At 34.2% G+C, this 15,197-nt stretch overlaps 4 protein-coding genes across 6 annotated transcripts; 2 read left to right on the top strand and 2 right to left on the bottom strand.

Annotated features, from left to right (window-relative positions):
* Window positions 1-153: 153 nt before the first annotated feature.
* On the bottom strand, window positions 154-6,879 carry LOC142977938 (uncharacterized). The gene is made up of 7 exons (XM_076122072.1): window positions 6,581-6,879; window positions 6,262-6,478; window positions 5,648-5,842; window positions 5,274-5,339; window positions 4,791-4,945; window positions 4,210-4,345; window positions 154-3,922 (listed from the first exon to the last, which is right to left on the bottom strand). The coding sequence occupies exons 1-7, from the start codon at window positions 6,658-6,660 to the stop codon at window positions 395-397; spliced, it is 4,377 nt and encodes a 1,458-aa protein (XP_075978187.1). The 5' UTR covers window positions 6,661-6,879; the 3' UTR covers window positions 154-394.
* LOC142977941 (prostaglandin reductase 1-like) lies at window positions 6,170-8,967 on the top strand. Of its 3 annotated transcripts, none has more exons than XM_076122076.1 (8): window positions 6,170-6,333; window positions 7,366-7,538; window positions 7,622-7,724; window positions 7,804-7,992; window positions 8,066-8,184; window positions 8,263-8,417; window positions 8,492-8,597; window positions 8,680-8,967. In XM_076122076.1, the coding sequence occupies exons 2-8, from the start codon at window positions 7,373-7,375 to the stop codon at window positions 8,910-8,912; spliced, it is 1,071 nt and encodes a 356-aa protein (XP_075978191.1). In that variant the 5' UTR covers window positions 6,170-6,333; window positions 7,366-7,372; the 3' UTR covers window positions 8,913-8,967. The 3 variants fall into 3 exon arrangements, with proteins under 3 accessions (XP_075978191.1, XP_075978193.1, XP_075978192.1); XM_076122078.1 differs by lacking the exon at window positions 6,170-6,333 and adding an exon at window positions 7,027-7,164; XM_076122077.1 differs by lacking the exon at window positions 6,170-6,333 and adding an exon at window positions 7,099-7,201.
* Window positions 8,968-9,556: 589 nt separating this feature from the next.
* On the top strand, window positions 9,557-10,955 carry agt (O-6-alkylguanine-DNA alkyltransferase). The gene is made up of 2 exons (XM_076121782.1): window positions 9,557-10,135; window positions 10,231-10,955. Exons 1-2 carry the CDS (start codon window positions 9,818-9,820, stop codon window positions 10,471-10,473), a joined length of 561 nt encoding a protein of 186 aa, XP_075977897.1. The 5' UTR covers window positions 9,557-9,817; the 3' UTR covers window positions 10,474-10,955.
* A 421-nt stretch (window positions 10,956-11,376) lies between these two features.
* Window positions 11,377-13,947, bottom strand: LOC142977909 (uncharacterized). Its single transcript, XM_076122038.1, has 4 exons — window positions 13,153-13,947; window positions 12,714-12,794; window positions 12,033-12,198; window positions 11,377-11,540 (listed from the first exon to the last, which is right to left on the bottom strand). Exons 1-4 carry the CDS (start codon window positions 13,945-13,947, stop codon window positions 11,377-11,379), a joined length of 1,206 nt encoding a protein of 401 aa, XP_075978153.1.
* Window positions 13,948-15,197: the final 1,250 nt, after the last annotated feature.

The following is a 15,197-nucleotide window of genomic DNA, read 5'->3' as shown; positions in this document are numbered from 1 at the left end:
GACCAAAATATATTCTACTTATTATACCTACATATGTCATAAGGCAAGTAACTCACTCTTTATTTCTTTATGTGGTTTGTATGTACATGAGCTCTACAAAAACAGGAGTAATCTATTGAAACGAAATGTATAATTACAATGAAAAGCAGGAGATACTCTTATATCATTTTTATATCATATTTGTAAATATTTACAACACAAAATCATTTTTATTACTTACTACTTATGAAAATAAATACAATATACAGTGACTGTATACAAACGATGTTACAATTGATAAAAAAAAAAATACTAAGAATGTACAAAATTATAATCCCTAGGACTTGGCTTTTTGTGCTTGAATTTTACTCTAACCGAATCAGTCAACATTAAGCCTACTGTTTTATTGAAATTATCATGCTTCTTCTTGTTCTTCTGTTGAACTATAATCTACATTATTTTCAGGCTGTTCAGTGTCACTATTATCATTTACTTCGAAACGAGGTTTTTTTACTAGCAGACCCTGTTTTTGCAACTTTTCTATGGCTTCTAAAGTAGTCCTTTTCATAGAATTAGATTCACTGCTTTCCTGAACTTGTGTTTGTTTGAATTGAGCATTCTTTACTTTTATACCAACTGAATTACCAAGTCTATTCATCTGTTGCACTGACGTTACTTCAGATTTGGTCTGCGTCGCGGTAACAACGGAATTTCCTTTTATTATTTTGGAAGTACTTGTGTAGTTGGTACTAGAGTGCGAGGCCGCACTGACTTGAACCGTAGAATCACCACCGAATGACGGAACGTCTGACACAGGTATCAACGACTCCTTAGGTTTCTTAAAACAGCTAAATGGACCTTCTTCTGTATTCGGTCTTTTTGCTATAGATGAAGACATAGCAAGGGGAGAGAATTTTAGCGGCTTCCCTATAGGCTGTTTATTTGGACTAGATTTTGGCAAGTTAGTTTTTATGCTCGGCAATCTTGGAGGTCGCGTTACATTTAAACCTGGCCTAATAGGAACAATTTGTTTGGAAGGCCTGACGACGGTACCAATAGGCCTAATTTGCGACACTACATTGTTTGGTTTACATGGCAACGGTGTCGCGTGTCGGATCACTACACCTTGAAGATTTTTCGATGTGCCCGGCCTCATGCCGAGCACTTTTTGCGGCAGTACAGGAATATTTCCATGATTGCTATGTCTCACTTCTTGCTTCACAGTCTGGTTAACCGTTTTAATGGTTTTCGTAACAGTTGTTGTAATTTCTTGTATGACAGTCTTAGTCTGAAACGTTTTTACAGTTACTTCTTTATTAACACTTACTTTCTGGTTCGTGGATTCATTTGCCGAGTGATCGACAACTTTTCCTAGTTTTTGAAAGTTCTTAATGGTAGGAGCGTTTCTGACGGGAGATTCCTTAGTCATCTGTTTACCCTGATTCTTCGTAACTTCTAGATTATCGTTTGACTGGGATTTACATTTATCTATTTTATCAGAAGAGGCAGAGTTTAATGACTTGATTGTTAAGCTTTTGCTTATATTCTTTAAATTATTCAAGCATATAGTATTCTTATTATTGGTTATTTCTTGGTTGGTCCTTTGAACTGCCGTAGCTTGAATTCTAGTTTCAAAGTCTAACACATCGTTATCTGGTTCGTCGTTGTCGCTGGCAGAGTCATGCGGTGATTCCACGACTGGCTCAATATCGACAGGTTCCGCGTCACAATTGTCATTATGTTCCTCGTCATCATCATCACAATTGTTGGCGTCAATTTCTGTTATTTTAACTTTACCTATCTCCGAGTCTGATTCGTCCGCAGAATCGTATTTACCAGCATTAGAATCTTGTGAAGTGTTGTCTTGAGATTTAACTGATTGTGAGGGAGACGATGTTCTTGATTTCACTGTTATATTTTTACCTAGATTTTTTAAAGCATTTTTAAAGGCAATATTCCTACTCGATAGCTTTTGACTACATGGTTTTATGTTTGAAATGATATCTTCATCAGAATCCTGAGCATCAAGATGAGGAGCGTCATCATCATTACTTTCTACAGGTTCTTCAACCTTTTCAACTTTGATTTTTGGCTCAGCCTGTACTGATTGATTAAGTGATTTAATAGTTATGTGTTTACTTAGGTTTTGAAGAGGGTTGATCGATTTTATTGTATCTTGTTTAGGCTCAGACGGTCGATTATCATTGGCAACTTCTTCATCAGAGTCGTCAATGTCGGAAATTTCTATAATTTCTTCAATCTTTTGCGATGTTTCAACAATTTTACTGGATGTATTCGTTTGTTTAACTATTTTAGGTAACATATTTTTATTAGAAACAATAGGTTTTGTTGTGATGTTTGGCAAGTGTCGTAAAATATTAGTTTTACTTGGAGTATTAGCATTTGTTTCAGAACAATTACTATTTGATTTCATGTCTAACGTAGATGTATTTGTTCTGTTAATAATTTTCCGTGGGGGAGTGTTTTTAATAGTATTATTTGCAAATTTCACAGGTTTATTAGCAGGAACCGGTTCAGAATTTTCGACCTTAATTTTCTTTACCGTAAGATTTGTGTTGGCAGTTACGTCTTTTAATTTCACGTTGCTATTTGTTTTCTGTATGGGTGTGTCTGTTTCATTTTCCGACTCAGTATTATCAACAATCTTTTTGGAAGGTGTCAAAGACTTTATAGTTATATTTTTGCTCAAACCTTTCAAAGCATCTAGTGTTGGGTCTTTATCTACAGTTATTTTCGGTCTAGCCGAGCTTTCAACATCTATAGAATTTATCGGTTGAAGTGGTTCTTCATAATTTGAAGTTAAAGAATCCTCAGTTTTAGATACTGTATTATTTTTTATTAGTTGTGGTGGATTTTTATTAATAGGTTTAACTGTAAGATGACTTAAGTGTTTTAAAGTAGATAAGGAGCTAACTACAGGACTTACTTTATGTGGTTCAATTTCATCACTATGTTTGTTGCTGTCTTCAATATCAATATCATTAGTATCTACAGCGTCCTTATCAACTATTTCAGAGTCGGATTCACCGACATCCGAATTATTTGTGTCTTCTACTGCCTCTACTAGCTGACTATCTGGTACTTTTGATTCCGAACTTTTTTTTTCGTCTTCATGAACACACGGTTTGTCCGACTGTGCCACAATTTGTTCAGTTTCATTGCTACTATTTAATGTGCTAGTATCTGCTTCAGTTATATCATCATCAATATGCGTTTCGTTAGGAACCACATCAGGTATTTCATCACTAACTTCTGCTAAGTTAGTTGTAGGTGTCGATATTGTATCTGTTTTAGTCGTAGGCAAATCTTTGTTGTTACCATCAGTTTCCATATCGTCAGGTTTATTTGAAACATTATCCTTTTCGTCATTACATTTGTTATCTAGAACTTCACCTATGTCTTCCTTGCCCTCCTTTTCACAAATATTGACATCTTGATCTAACATTTCTTCTTCTGTTGCGTTCTCTGCTGCGTCCTCGTTCTTTGTAACACTTGGCTTAGACGTTTTAACAATTTTTATTTGATTATTACTTTGGTTCATTAATTTAGTCAACACCTCACTTGAGGTTTTTAGTTCCCTTTTCTGTATGGCCTTATTCATAATTCTTTTTTGATTGACTTTACTAGGGCGTGGTGATGCTACTTTCATTACGACAATACCTTTTTGCTTTAGCTTTTCTAATTCAGCTGATGCAATGGTGTTAGCTATTTTTTTACTAGTTTTGAACTGTTTTGCGACGACTTGCGTAGGCACTTCTTCTACGCCTTGAAAATCCAAACCTTCGCCAAACACATCTTTGTTCATACTTAGAAATTCATCTAGAGTTATAGCAGACTTCTTTGATTTCTTGTGTTTCTTTTTTTTAACTCTCCCCGAGTTACTGTCTTCTGCCTGATCCATTGCTAACTCTAGGAACTTTTCCTGTAATATTATATAGTGTTATTAAGTAAACATAGATATGAAACTACTGACGCTACTGAATAATTGATGCATATTAAAGGAATTCAAAGGAGTAATAAACTGGTAGAAGCCTGGTTATATGCCAAGCAAACCAGTGGAGGTGCTGTGAAGATACTGAGAATAAATCATTTTAAAATAAAAGGTAAATTAAGGGTTTATTTTCTTATAACTCTTATAGTATGACACCTTAATGACGATAGATTAAGTTACTATGTCATACAATAATAAAGTACAATATTAATACTTACAATTCCTAGAGCATTCCCAGTGGTCTCAGCATCCACATCCTGTGACTGAGACTCTGCCTCCAAGTCTTCTTTGCCTTCAACTTTCTCTACCATGGGCGGTACCGTCTCCAGAGAAAAATCTAGCAGCTCTGCAAATCTGGAATCAATTTTGGTCAAAATGTAACAAAGTTTGACATAAAAATATCGGCTGCATAATGCTTTCATATAGAAGCAGAAGTAACTTAAAGAGGTAAAGTTCCCTTTCACACCTTGGTGTGGTTGAAGAACTTTTTAACTACAAAACAAATGGGCAATGGTAAGTTCTACACATAAGATTATTACTGTTTGGTGACCAGGAAAATTCTCCCAAAAAACCTATTAAGGGCCATGATCCTATTAAATGCCTTATCTTATTTAATTGCCATATCTTATTAAAGGCCATGCGAAAGTAACAGACAGACAGAGTTACTTTCGCATTTATAATATAAGTATGGAATAATATGTCAATCTTATTTGATAGGTGTAGGTGCAAGCCTACTCCTAGGCATGCTACTAAACTTTGAACTATTATCAAGTATAATCAGACATGTTCTTATACTCACAAATCATTTTGAGCACTATACAAGTCCTCAGTGGAATGAAAACTGAGATGTATCTCATAGGCATCTAGGTGATAGAATATGGCTTCGCACAGGGGACACTTCAACACTTCCTCCGGACTCTGATTCTCATCACTATGATCATCTGTTATGTGCTTCTGTGAATTTAGAAACACAAATATATATATACAATAACTACAAGTACAATTGCCAATAGTAAAACATTAATATTGCTCATAACGATGCAGCTTTTTGGGGTTACTTAAAACCATGTCCTGCTAACCAGTAAGAATGATAGTGGACTCAAGGCCTGGCACCCCATCTCATTTTGAAAGCAGACCTTTGCCCAGAATGAGGTACAGTAATGTCATTTAATTTTGGGTTGGGTTTAAAAAAATATGTTATTAAGATGTAATGTTATTTTAGAAAACAATAAGTATATTGGCTATATTTTTATAAAGCAACTTTATCAACTATTATACTTACAAATAGGTTCACTTTATTCTCATATTCTTCTCCACAAAATGCACAGTAATGTAGTTGTATTATTTCCTGAAAATTTATTTAAAATAAATTAGTTTACTTCTCAACAATCATGTTCAATTTGTACAACATTTTTTATAGTAATATTATCTGTCAATGGATTTTCTGTTTATTTAATAAAATTTCTATACATAACCAATTACCATTAACACAAAGGTTCCACCATCAATGTTTAGATAAATTTTATTTTATTTAAGTTTATTATGACCTACATAGCATGCATCCCTATTTTAACAGACCTTATAAAGTTTACATTTGAATTCAAGCAATTTAATATTTATCCTAAAAATTACACACATAATCATAAGCGTAGTTACCTGATTGTATACTTTCAATTTCTTTGATATTCCAACATCTGGTATGTCTGTGTCTTGGCGATGAAAGAATTTATTATGATATACCATAGCTGAAGGTAGCAAGAAGTCCACATCACAGCAGTCACAGTGAAAGATCTTATCTTCTATCTGCTCCTGCTTCTCGTGGCTTGTTTGTATGTGGATGTTGTATGGGTGCTGGAAATAACCAATCTTCACATTAGTACATTCAAGGCCATATTTACTGAAACAGCAGTTGTACTATTTTGCAGTACCAAAGTATGTTTTATTCTTAATATTGCAATTCATGAATATCCTAATCTGTTACACAACAGAGTGAAACTGTAAGAGTATTTTTAATAAACTGTCTAGGACAGTGCAAGATAAAAAAAAGGTGTGCTAATAATGTGCCAGTTTTAGCAGTAGGATTTAATAGTGCTAGGAGGATATCAATTTTTGGGTGCTATTACAATTTAGGTTCAATAAAACAATGTTGTCAGATGATAAATGATAATAATATGGCCGATAAGAAATTAGCGAGTAGTGGGGGGAGGGCACAGGTCGCTCATCAAGTCATCATCGGAACGCCGAGCACCGGCGACAGAGACAGGTCTTACCTTCATGGTGAATAGCTTCCCGCACCACGGGCAGAAGTACTTGGCGTCGTGATCCGGGTGCACCTTGTGTTTGTGAGTTATAGCCTTTGATATCGTCGGAAACATTTGCGAACACACGTCACAGCTAACCATATCTGACTTTTCTTTAGTTTTCTTGGACACTTGTGGATCGACGTTAAACCGACTATTACTTTTAAACTTCGGGTCAGCATGTTTCCTACAATGTTTTCATTAATTCAATATTATACACTTAAAATATTATGAAGGATGAAAACTTTGACACATGTTTAAATATTATCAACCAATAATAATATTTTACCTGAAATGTACTTGTAAATCCTCTTTACTGTCGAAAACGTCCTTACAGAATATACAATTAAATTTTTGTTCTGTAGTCATATTGATATCGTGTAATTCTTAAACTCTTCAGCAATGTCCGCAATTATTTCAACGCACACTAAACATTGTTTACTAAAATCAACCGCACTTCATTCTTCTGAACGTTAATTTGTCCTTTTATTGCATACAAACGTAACTTCTAGTCATAGTTTACCGTAATTGTATTTAACACACAATCCAAACAAAATGCAGGCCATTTTGTATGTATTTATTTATATTTCTTGCAATTTGCAAAGTATATTCCATAGAGTGGGACAGCTTTTTGCACTTATACATTATCGATTAATTATAAGCACAACGCTAGTTTAGTCGATTGTGACGAAATTGTCGAATAATCTATAAACGTCATCAGACTTTTTTTGAAACAATGTTACAATTTTATTCATTTTAAAAATAATGCTTTGGTTTGAAATTGTATTAACTACCTACCTCTGTAGCCTGAGCGCCACTGATCAGTGTGCGGTAATGTATTCGACGGATAGTCACGAAGTTTCGTTTACCGGGGTAGGCAAAGTGCTTTTGACTTTTTTATTAAAATTATGTAGGTACCTATATAATATTCTAAAGAACAACCTGGAGTTTTGTAATGTTACAAAATAGAACTAATTTATTAAATGACGAAACTTTCGGGGCGTCGAGTGTAGTAGGCGTCAAGTAATAAATAAAAAATAAATAACTAGGTATAATACCTAATTATGTTTTCAGATTAAACATGGCTATGATAACTCCTAGACTTTATTTTGCGAAGCGGCTTTACTCGGGAGTCTCAAGTAACGTAAAGGCTCAAAAGTATGTACTAACCAAGTACTTCCAGGGTGAACCTAAGAAATCTGACTTTAAAATTGTGTCGGAGGAACTTCGGGATTTAAAAGATGGAGGTGATCTTTTGTACAAAATTAAATATACATACGTGTTTGTAGATCCAAAAATAAATGCACTAATATTTGGATTCCTATTTCAGAAATATTGGCAGAAGCCGAATATCTCAGTGTTGATCCATATATGAGAGCATATATGATTGGATATAAATTACCTACTGATATGATTGGAGGACAAGTAGCTAAGTCAGTGTCAATTAACTATAGCCGCGGCGTAAAGAGCATCTTTCAAATTAAGTTTAATTTTAAACTCTTAATGTTCCAGGATTATCGCAAGCCGTAATAAAAGTTATACCGAAGGCACGTATATAACGGGATCTTTTGGCTGGCGTACACATACTATCTGTAATCCTGATGATATTTCCAACAAGGCAGGCTTATTGCCTATTACGACGCTACCCGATTTCAGTCCCCATCCTGTTTCTCTTGCTCTCGGAGTTCTTGGTATGCCTGGGTAAGTATTTTCTAAGTACCCACTGAACATTTTCAGGGAATAGCAGGAAATTTTAATGATATTTTATTTTTAGTAATACTGCTTACTTCGGTTTAAAAGAAATATGTCAGCCAAAGTCAGGAGAAACAATTGTAATCACGGGAGCAGCTGGTGCAGTAGGGTCGCACGTCGGCCAAATAGGGAAAATAATGGGTAAGGCGAACTTTTCTATATAATCACGTACTCTCTACACTCTTTTACATTAAAAATACGGCCATCGTTTTTTTTAAGGTTGCCGAGTGGTTGGTTTTGCTGGAACTGATGAAAAATGTGAATATCTAGAAAAAGAGCTAGGATTTGATCGTGCATTTAATTATAAAACAGTGAATATAAAAGCTGCTTTGAAAGAAGGGTGTCCCAACAGGGTGGACTGCTATTTTGATAATGTAGGTAAAAGGGTTTTAACACAATGTATAATGGTTAATGTAAATGTTATATCTATAATCGTTAATGTTTAAAGGTTGGAGGTGAAATAAGTTCGACAATAATCAATTATATGAACAAATACGGAAGAGTTGCTGTTTGTGGTTCTATATCATCATATAATGAATCACAATTACCAAAAGGTGCGTATACTTACAAAGCGTTTACTTACTAAGTTTTTATTACTTAAATCTGATTGGTTAATGCTGACTTAAATTGTTTTAGTATCGATACTTCAACCAGCAATCGTGTTGAAAGAATTGAAAATAGAAGGTTTTCTTGTAAATCGATGGACAGATCGTTGGAATGAAGGCATCACAGCTAATCTGAGTTGGTTACGTGAAGGAAAGTTAAAGTATCAAGAAAAAATATACCACGGTTTCGATAATATGGTAGATGCTCTTGTAGGCATTCTAAGAGGAGAAAACACAGGAAAAGCTGTAGTTAAAGTTAAATAGTTTAGATTACTATTATTGGAATATTTTTTTAAAATAAATAATATTTTATTACAATCGGCTTTTAATTAATTCATCCAAATTTAGTCTGCGGTTTACCGGTGAAAGCTTAGTAGACAGACTTCTGCATTTGTAATAAAATAATTTAGAGATCAATGATGAAACATAGAAAAGCTGTTAGTTAACTTCTTTCTATGATGTTTTATTTTTTATAGCAAAATTAAACAAATGTTAAGAAAAGGTAATGGACGCGATTAATAATTCAATAAAAATGGTCAAATTCTTATTTTATAGTGTTCACAAAATTCAGTTCCCTACTAATATATCGGAATAAAATAGTAATTTATGTACAACAAACCGTAAATCGACTAAAACCGATAGAAATGAATGCACTAAGGTAACGTAACGCGTGATCTCTGATCAGCATGTAGATTTTAACAATGAGCAGTAATTGCTATAATAATAGCACCCCATACAGTAACTGTGTAGGTATAGTAATTTTTGTTTATTTAACCAATATTTATTATCAAACTTACGTATAGCGTAAGTTAAGGTCCGATTCAAATAATTTATAATTAACAAAACTTTACAAACTGGTGACGGTAGTTCTTTTTTAATAAAGGCAAGAAACGTCTGTCAAATGCTAAGTGTCAGCTGAACTGTCAAGAATAAATGGCTTCCATTTATTCTTCTCTCTCGCTCTCGTAAGATATGCGATGTAACTGACAGAGCACGCATTATTTACGAGTGTTTTGGTCAATTTTAACCACTTTTTTATTTACAAACTAAAAGAGCGGGAGTTAAAGTCTGTTCACTAAAATCACAACAAAAGTGCTAGTTTACTTTAATTTTATTATTTAAGTTCAAATAGCTCTTAGCGCCCGACGAAAGTTACAAATAATTTAAAAATGTCTGCAAATATCATAAATAATATTTTAAAACTTTCCAAAAGCTCGGACAAAGTAGTGAATGTTTGTGCTATTGACTCCTCTGTGGGTAAAGCTTTCGCAGCAGCGGATGATGATAACTTATACATAGTTACCTTTGAGGATTCCAAAAGTCTTGAGAAGAAATTCGAGGCTTTGTCAAAAGAATTATCGTGCAAATTTGTTGAAGACAAAAACAAAATAATAAAATTGCTTGAAAAGGAACTTAATGATTATTTAGACGGAAAACTCAAGAAATTCACAGTTCCCATAAAATCATTTGGTTCAGAATTTCAAAACGTAATGTATTTCACTTATTCTGGTGACAAATGTACCAATTTTCGAAAAGATTGTTTCTGATTTCATGAAATTAACTGTTCATATTTTATTTACAGGAAGTTTGGGATAAACTTTTGGAACTTCCATATGGATCTACGCAAACTTACGGTGATGTTGCAAAGGCCTTGGGAAGGCCAGGAAGTCACTCGAGAGCTGTGGGAGCTGCCTGCGGGGCTAATCCTTTAGCAATAATTGTGCCATGTCACAGACTAATTGCTTCTAATTCCAAAGGTGGATACAACAGTGGGGTAGATCGCAAAGAGAAGCTTTTAGAGTTGGAAAATAAATATTCAAATTAATATAAAGATACTATGGTACATGGGATATGTGGGAATAGTAAAGAAAATAATTCCTTGTATTTCTATCACTGCTATTTGTATCTAGGGGTCCAATTAATACCCATAACAAATTAATATATGTGTGATTCTCTCCCCGATTGTACATAGCTACCACTTACTGTTGTTTTCTATAAGTAGGTATACAATATAAAGTATGTATAAAGTAAGTTACCATGACAATATCTATCATTGGATAAAAATATTATATGCCGCCTATAACTCTCTCAACTACCTGATTGTTGTTAAGTTTGATGCATAGGAGTAGTTATAAGTTTAAAATGTCTCTAAGTAGCTACAAATGTGTTGTATGAATCAGCAATGTTGTAACAGAGATATGACAAAGTAGTGATATTAATTTTACTTTGGTCTTAACAATATGGAAACTTGTTATGATTGAATATACTAAAGCATCTGTACAATGTATGCCACAATAAACAATATTGTTTATAATTCTATTACTTTTTATTTATTCACACTGTATCTGTTTCCGACACTATTATTATTTATTCAACCACGTTTGAGCATTTATGTACGTACCTAATATTATTATCACGCATCTAATATTCAAATTAGTATAAACATGCAATGGAATATAAATAAATTAAATAATTTGATGACTAATGATTCCCTGGTGGGCCAAAGTACTATTGATCTTTTCTAATTTATATAAGTCAAGTAAGTAATCAATAGTAGCCTAGGGGTTCGGTAATGTGTCTGGTAAATGGCATTAGGCTTGCCCCCTATTACATGGAACTGACATTATTAATGGTGAAACATAGGTGTAAGCCATGCCTGAGTAATATGTAATATTTTTCAATTTCAAATACAAATAAAGTAAAACAACATTTTGGCCAAAAAGGGGATTTAATTTACACTTTGCAGTAATATTATCGTATAGGAGACGACCACAGAAGTCAGAGATAGGAGTAGCGAATAATTTAAGCTAAAAAAGTTTGCCATATTAAAATCTATAGTTCTATTTTGAATCAAGTCACGAAACGTTGACACTGCTGTTCGCAAATCGTCATCTGAAAAGACAAATAATAATTTGGTAAGTACATAATGTGACATGACGCTCTCATATGCTACGCTCTAAGCCCCTCTAAGCCTTTCTGAGTACATTTAGCGGTAGTTTATCTATTCAATAGCGTTTTTTTCGTATGAGTTTTGATACTATTGCATAGATAAACTACAGCTAACTGTACCTCAGAAACCGGGGGTAAAAGTCTTAACGGTGCGAGGCAGGTGTGGTTGTTTGCGGTTCATTATGATATTAGGCCAGAAAGTTGTTCATAAAAATATGTTGTCCAAATTCAAGCAGCCTGATTTGAACCTGTTGGCAGCAGGTCAAACCAGACACCCGTTTAGTTTGGCAAACCAGATAACGCGAAGCTATCCGTCCAAGTATTTGTACCGTATATCCACGATAAAATTGCATTTTGACATAGTGTAAATGTAAAGCTGCTTTATGTCTGGCGCAGTTATTAAATTTCATTGAAATTGAAATCTCGATGCCTTACCAGGATTTTTGTTGATAAGTAGATGGTCCATAATGTTGACAATGCGCTCTCGCTGCCGATATGCGGATTCACATTGATTAGCTGTAGTTACGAATATCGTTGCACAAGTTATCACTCGAAATAAACTGGACACTGTGGGGAAATATCCGGAGCCGTATACAGTCCGCTAAACAAAAACAAAGAACAAATCTATATGATGTAAGTAGGTATCAATGTTTATGAGTTCATGACAAAAACATAATTAAATTAATGGCTTATCGATACGCACGTATCTATGAATTAATATCATTACATACGGAAATGATATCTGACGGTTAATTTTAGCCTATGCCCATAGGTATAGCTATGACATAAGCCCTAAGTACCTATGTGGGGAAAGAGAAAATAAAAACAAAGGACTTCCGAGAAAAATGCTAGTGACGGAACGGATTTGAACAAATGAACGCCATTATAGTTACGTCTCCACGTCCCGGGTCGCAACTCTCTCATAACAGCCGGTTTCAATACCCTACCTATCCACTGTTTACTTACTAAAGACCTTTAGACCTACTTCGTTTCTATTTAACATATTCACGCATAGCTTATCCGGGATGTTAACTACTGAAAACAGCTGATCATAGATCACTGAAAGATTATTGAAAATGATTGTGAATCTTTTGTAATGTAAGAAACTATTCATACCTGAGATCCCAAGATGATTCTCACAGCTAAGTTTGTAATTTTAATCATATCAAAAAGTAAGCTCAGACTGGTCAATAGAATCTGAAAAAAAAAATTGTTTGTTAGTGATTGTTTTTATTTGTTGTTTGTGATTGTAGTAGGCGTTACCTACCGTGCGAGTGAGTAAATGTCTGGGATTGAACGATCTTTTTCGATGTGTTGAGCAAAATTCCAACAACAAGCGACAAGTGGTCGTTATATTGAAAGTTGACACAAAATAAAGTCTAAGTTTAGTTGCTCTACAAGAAGTGATACGTCTGTGGGGAGGAGTGTGAATGCACTGTTGGTCTGACGAGTGTCTAGGTAATGTAGGTTCTCCTACCCGCCTGAACAGTCATCCAATTTGTGAAAATCAAAGCGATTTGCATAATTGCGATAAGTTTATCTCTACAGAACTTACTCGGACTCCATAAGTTTTGTTCATAAAAGACACTTGTTCAGTTAACAACAGGTAACAGCTTGCCAGTGATTTTATTTCTTTACTATCCGTAAAGTTTGATTTAAGGACATGAGTCTTTGTTCCTTTGTTTGAATTTAACCAACTCTTATGATTTATGCAATCTATTGCGATACAATAGGGGGCATTATCCAAAGACGAATAGCAGCTTTGCATCAAATCACCAATTATTCGTAGTCTAACTTCAATGTGTATCACGTGGGCTATCAAATCTAACGTGGTCAACATTTTAATAAACATAAACAAATATGTTATTGAGTGACAGAGTGGAGTGACCCACCCATATGTGATGACCCAAGCTGTGAGATCGAGAGTAGAACTAATAAACCAAATTATGAAGAAAAATATTATCAGTTTAACCAATTTAGTTTTTATCATGGCGTAACATGTCACATTTAGAGCATTATCGATATACTCGTATTGTTTAAAATATTGTACGCAAGTATGTCTCCCAAGATTGAGAACAAAGTTTACATCAACAACGTACTGACAAAAATCGAATACTATTTGTACACTATCTGTGAGTTTTATTGATAGATCCATGGTGAGATAGATTCGAGTTATTTTGTAGTAGAGGCCAGTGAAATTGATGCATCCGAGTAATAACACTGTAAAAAAGCTCCTGACAACAGTGAAAGTGCGCTTCGAGTTTTCTTTGACGTTACAATTTATACAAAACACTTTAAGTATCCAAATAAGAGGCGACATTGAGTTAAACGTGTTATTTGCATTTTCCATGTTGGCGACATCATCAACTTGCGTCATAGTAAAGACGTTACTTTCACTGGCACTCTATGAACGATTATGTCTAGTGGTGGTGTGTACTCTAATAAATTCTGAACTTCAATAAATATATCTAATGCGTAATGAATGTAGCTACTGTGTACATAGATACTTACTCCATAAATATACAATGAAGGCGAGTAATAAAACTGGTCAAGTGTGAGTCGAAATCATGCTTTCATTACAATGTAAACGTTTGTTTGTTCCCACCGTGGCGTTGAGTTGGCTGGCTAGAACTATTTGAACCTAGCTGTAATGTCCGATATAGCAGATACGTATTATCACCTTAGCACCATATCAGGGGTAAATCGGGATATCAGGGATAAGTAAGTATATTTAAGTTTATTGTAGTTAATATTAGTGTGTATATTTAAACCTTATATATGGTTTAAATTCGTGGTAGGTAAATCGTTACATACAGGACTTAGATGATTGGTGGAACCCTATACATATGAAATGATGGTAGTATTAGGTAAGTAGACTAAGTAGCCTTCTAAATAGCTGAACAAATAATCGAAACTACATTATTCTGTTAGGTTTTTTGTTCACCTTATGTACATACCATAATTAATGGTTCAACTAATAGGTCTCAAAAGTTCTCAGATAAAAGGCGGCCGAAAAACGATCTTCTCAAGCGAAAGTGTGTTAAAGGAAGTAGGTACCTTCACATATTTCCACAGTGAATAAAAATATACATAAGTACGGTGCGAACAAAGTCACGGATAAAAGCTTGTCATAAAAACAATCATTCATTCAGCTTTTACCGCTTATACATATAATTAAATGATGGTGTAGCTACAGCGTGTTCACTTTCATTTTTTTACCTTTACTACTTATATAGTTTATAAACATTATGTACAGTGGGTGACTACGTGTGTAGATAGTGTATATAGATGAGTGGTTCCCAACCAGTGGTCCGTGGAAGTCAAAATATGGTCCGCGAATGATTTTAAAATTTAAAACTTTCAGCACGATTAACGATTGTTACACTTTATTTTTAATATACTAACCTGGTCCCTGCTAACAAGAATATATAGTATAAAAGTGGTCCCGGACTATGAAAAGATTGGAAACCCCTGATATAGATTATTATATACTTACCAATACTATAGATTCGAAAGTCGTGTTCACGTTATTGTTAGATAACTGAACCGAATTTGATGAAACTAACAAGAAGATAGTTTTTAGCCCAAGGTCGAAGACGG

Source organism: Anticarsia gemmatalis, chromosome 13, assembly GCF_050436995.1.
Source record: "Anticarsia gemmatalis isolate Benzon Research Colony breed Stoneville strain chromosome 13, ilAntGemm2 primary, whole genome shotgun sequence".
NCBI lineage: Eukaryota > Metazoa > Arthropoda > Insecta > Lepidoptera > Erebidae > Anticarsia > Anticarsia gemmatalis.
The sequence above is the reverse complement of the archived record's forward strand: the minus strand, read 5'-3'. Positions and strand labels throughout refer to the sequence as shown.

Coding starts and splice junctions, on each gene's coding strand:
- LOC142977938 (XM_076122072.1), bottom strand. CDS start 6,660: ATGACTACAGAACAAAAATTTAATTGTATATTCTGTAAGGACGTTTTC. Junction 6,479..6,580: donor GATTTACAAGTACATTTCAG/GTAAAATATTAT, acceptor AAAACATTGTAG/GAAACATGCTGACCCGAAGT. Junction 3,923..4,209: donor CTGGGAATGCTCTAGGAATT/GTAAGTATTAAT, acceptor ATAATATTACAG/GAAAAGTTCCTAGAGTTAGC.
- LOC142977909 (XM_076122038.1), bottom strand. CDS start 13,947: ATGGAAAATGCAAATAACACGTTTAACTCAATGTCGCCTCTTATTTGG. Junction 12,795..13,152: donor ACAAAACTTATGGAGTCCGA/GTAAGTTCTGTA, acceptor TTTTTTTTTCAG/ATTCTATTGACCAGTCTGAG. Junction 11,541..12,032: donor ACTTATCAACAAAAATCCTG/GTAAGGCATCGA, acceptor TTGTCTTTTCAG/ATGACGATTTGCGAACAGCA.
- LOC142977941 (XM_076122076.1), top strand. CDS start 7,373: ATGGCTATGATAACTCCTAGACTTTATTTTGCGAAGCGGCTTTACTCG. Junction 7,725..7,803: donor ATTGGAGGACAAGTAGCTAA/GTCAGTGTCAAT, acceptor TTAATGTTCCAG/GATTATCGCAAGCCGTAATA. Junction 7,993..8,065: donor GGAGTTCTTGGTATGCCTGG/GTAAGTATTTTC, acceptor TTTTATTTTTAG/TAATACTGCTTACTTCGGTT.
- agt (XM_076121782.1), top strand. CDS start 9,818: ATGTCTGCAAATATCATAAATAATATTTTAAAACTTTCCAAAAGCTCG. Junction 10,136..10,230: donor TTGGTTCAGAATTTCAAAAC/GTAATGTATTTC, acceptor TTTTATTTACAG/GAAGTTTGGGATAAACTTTT.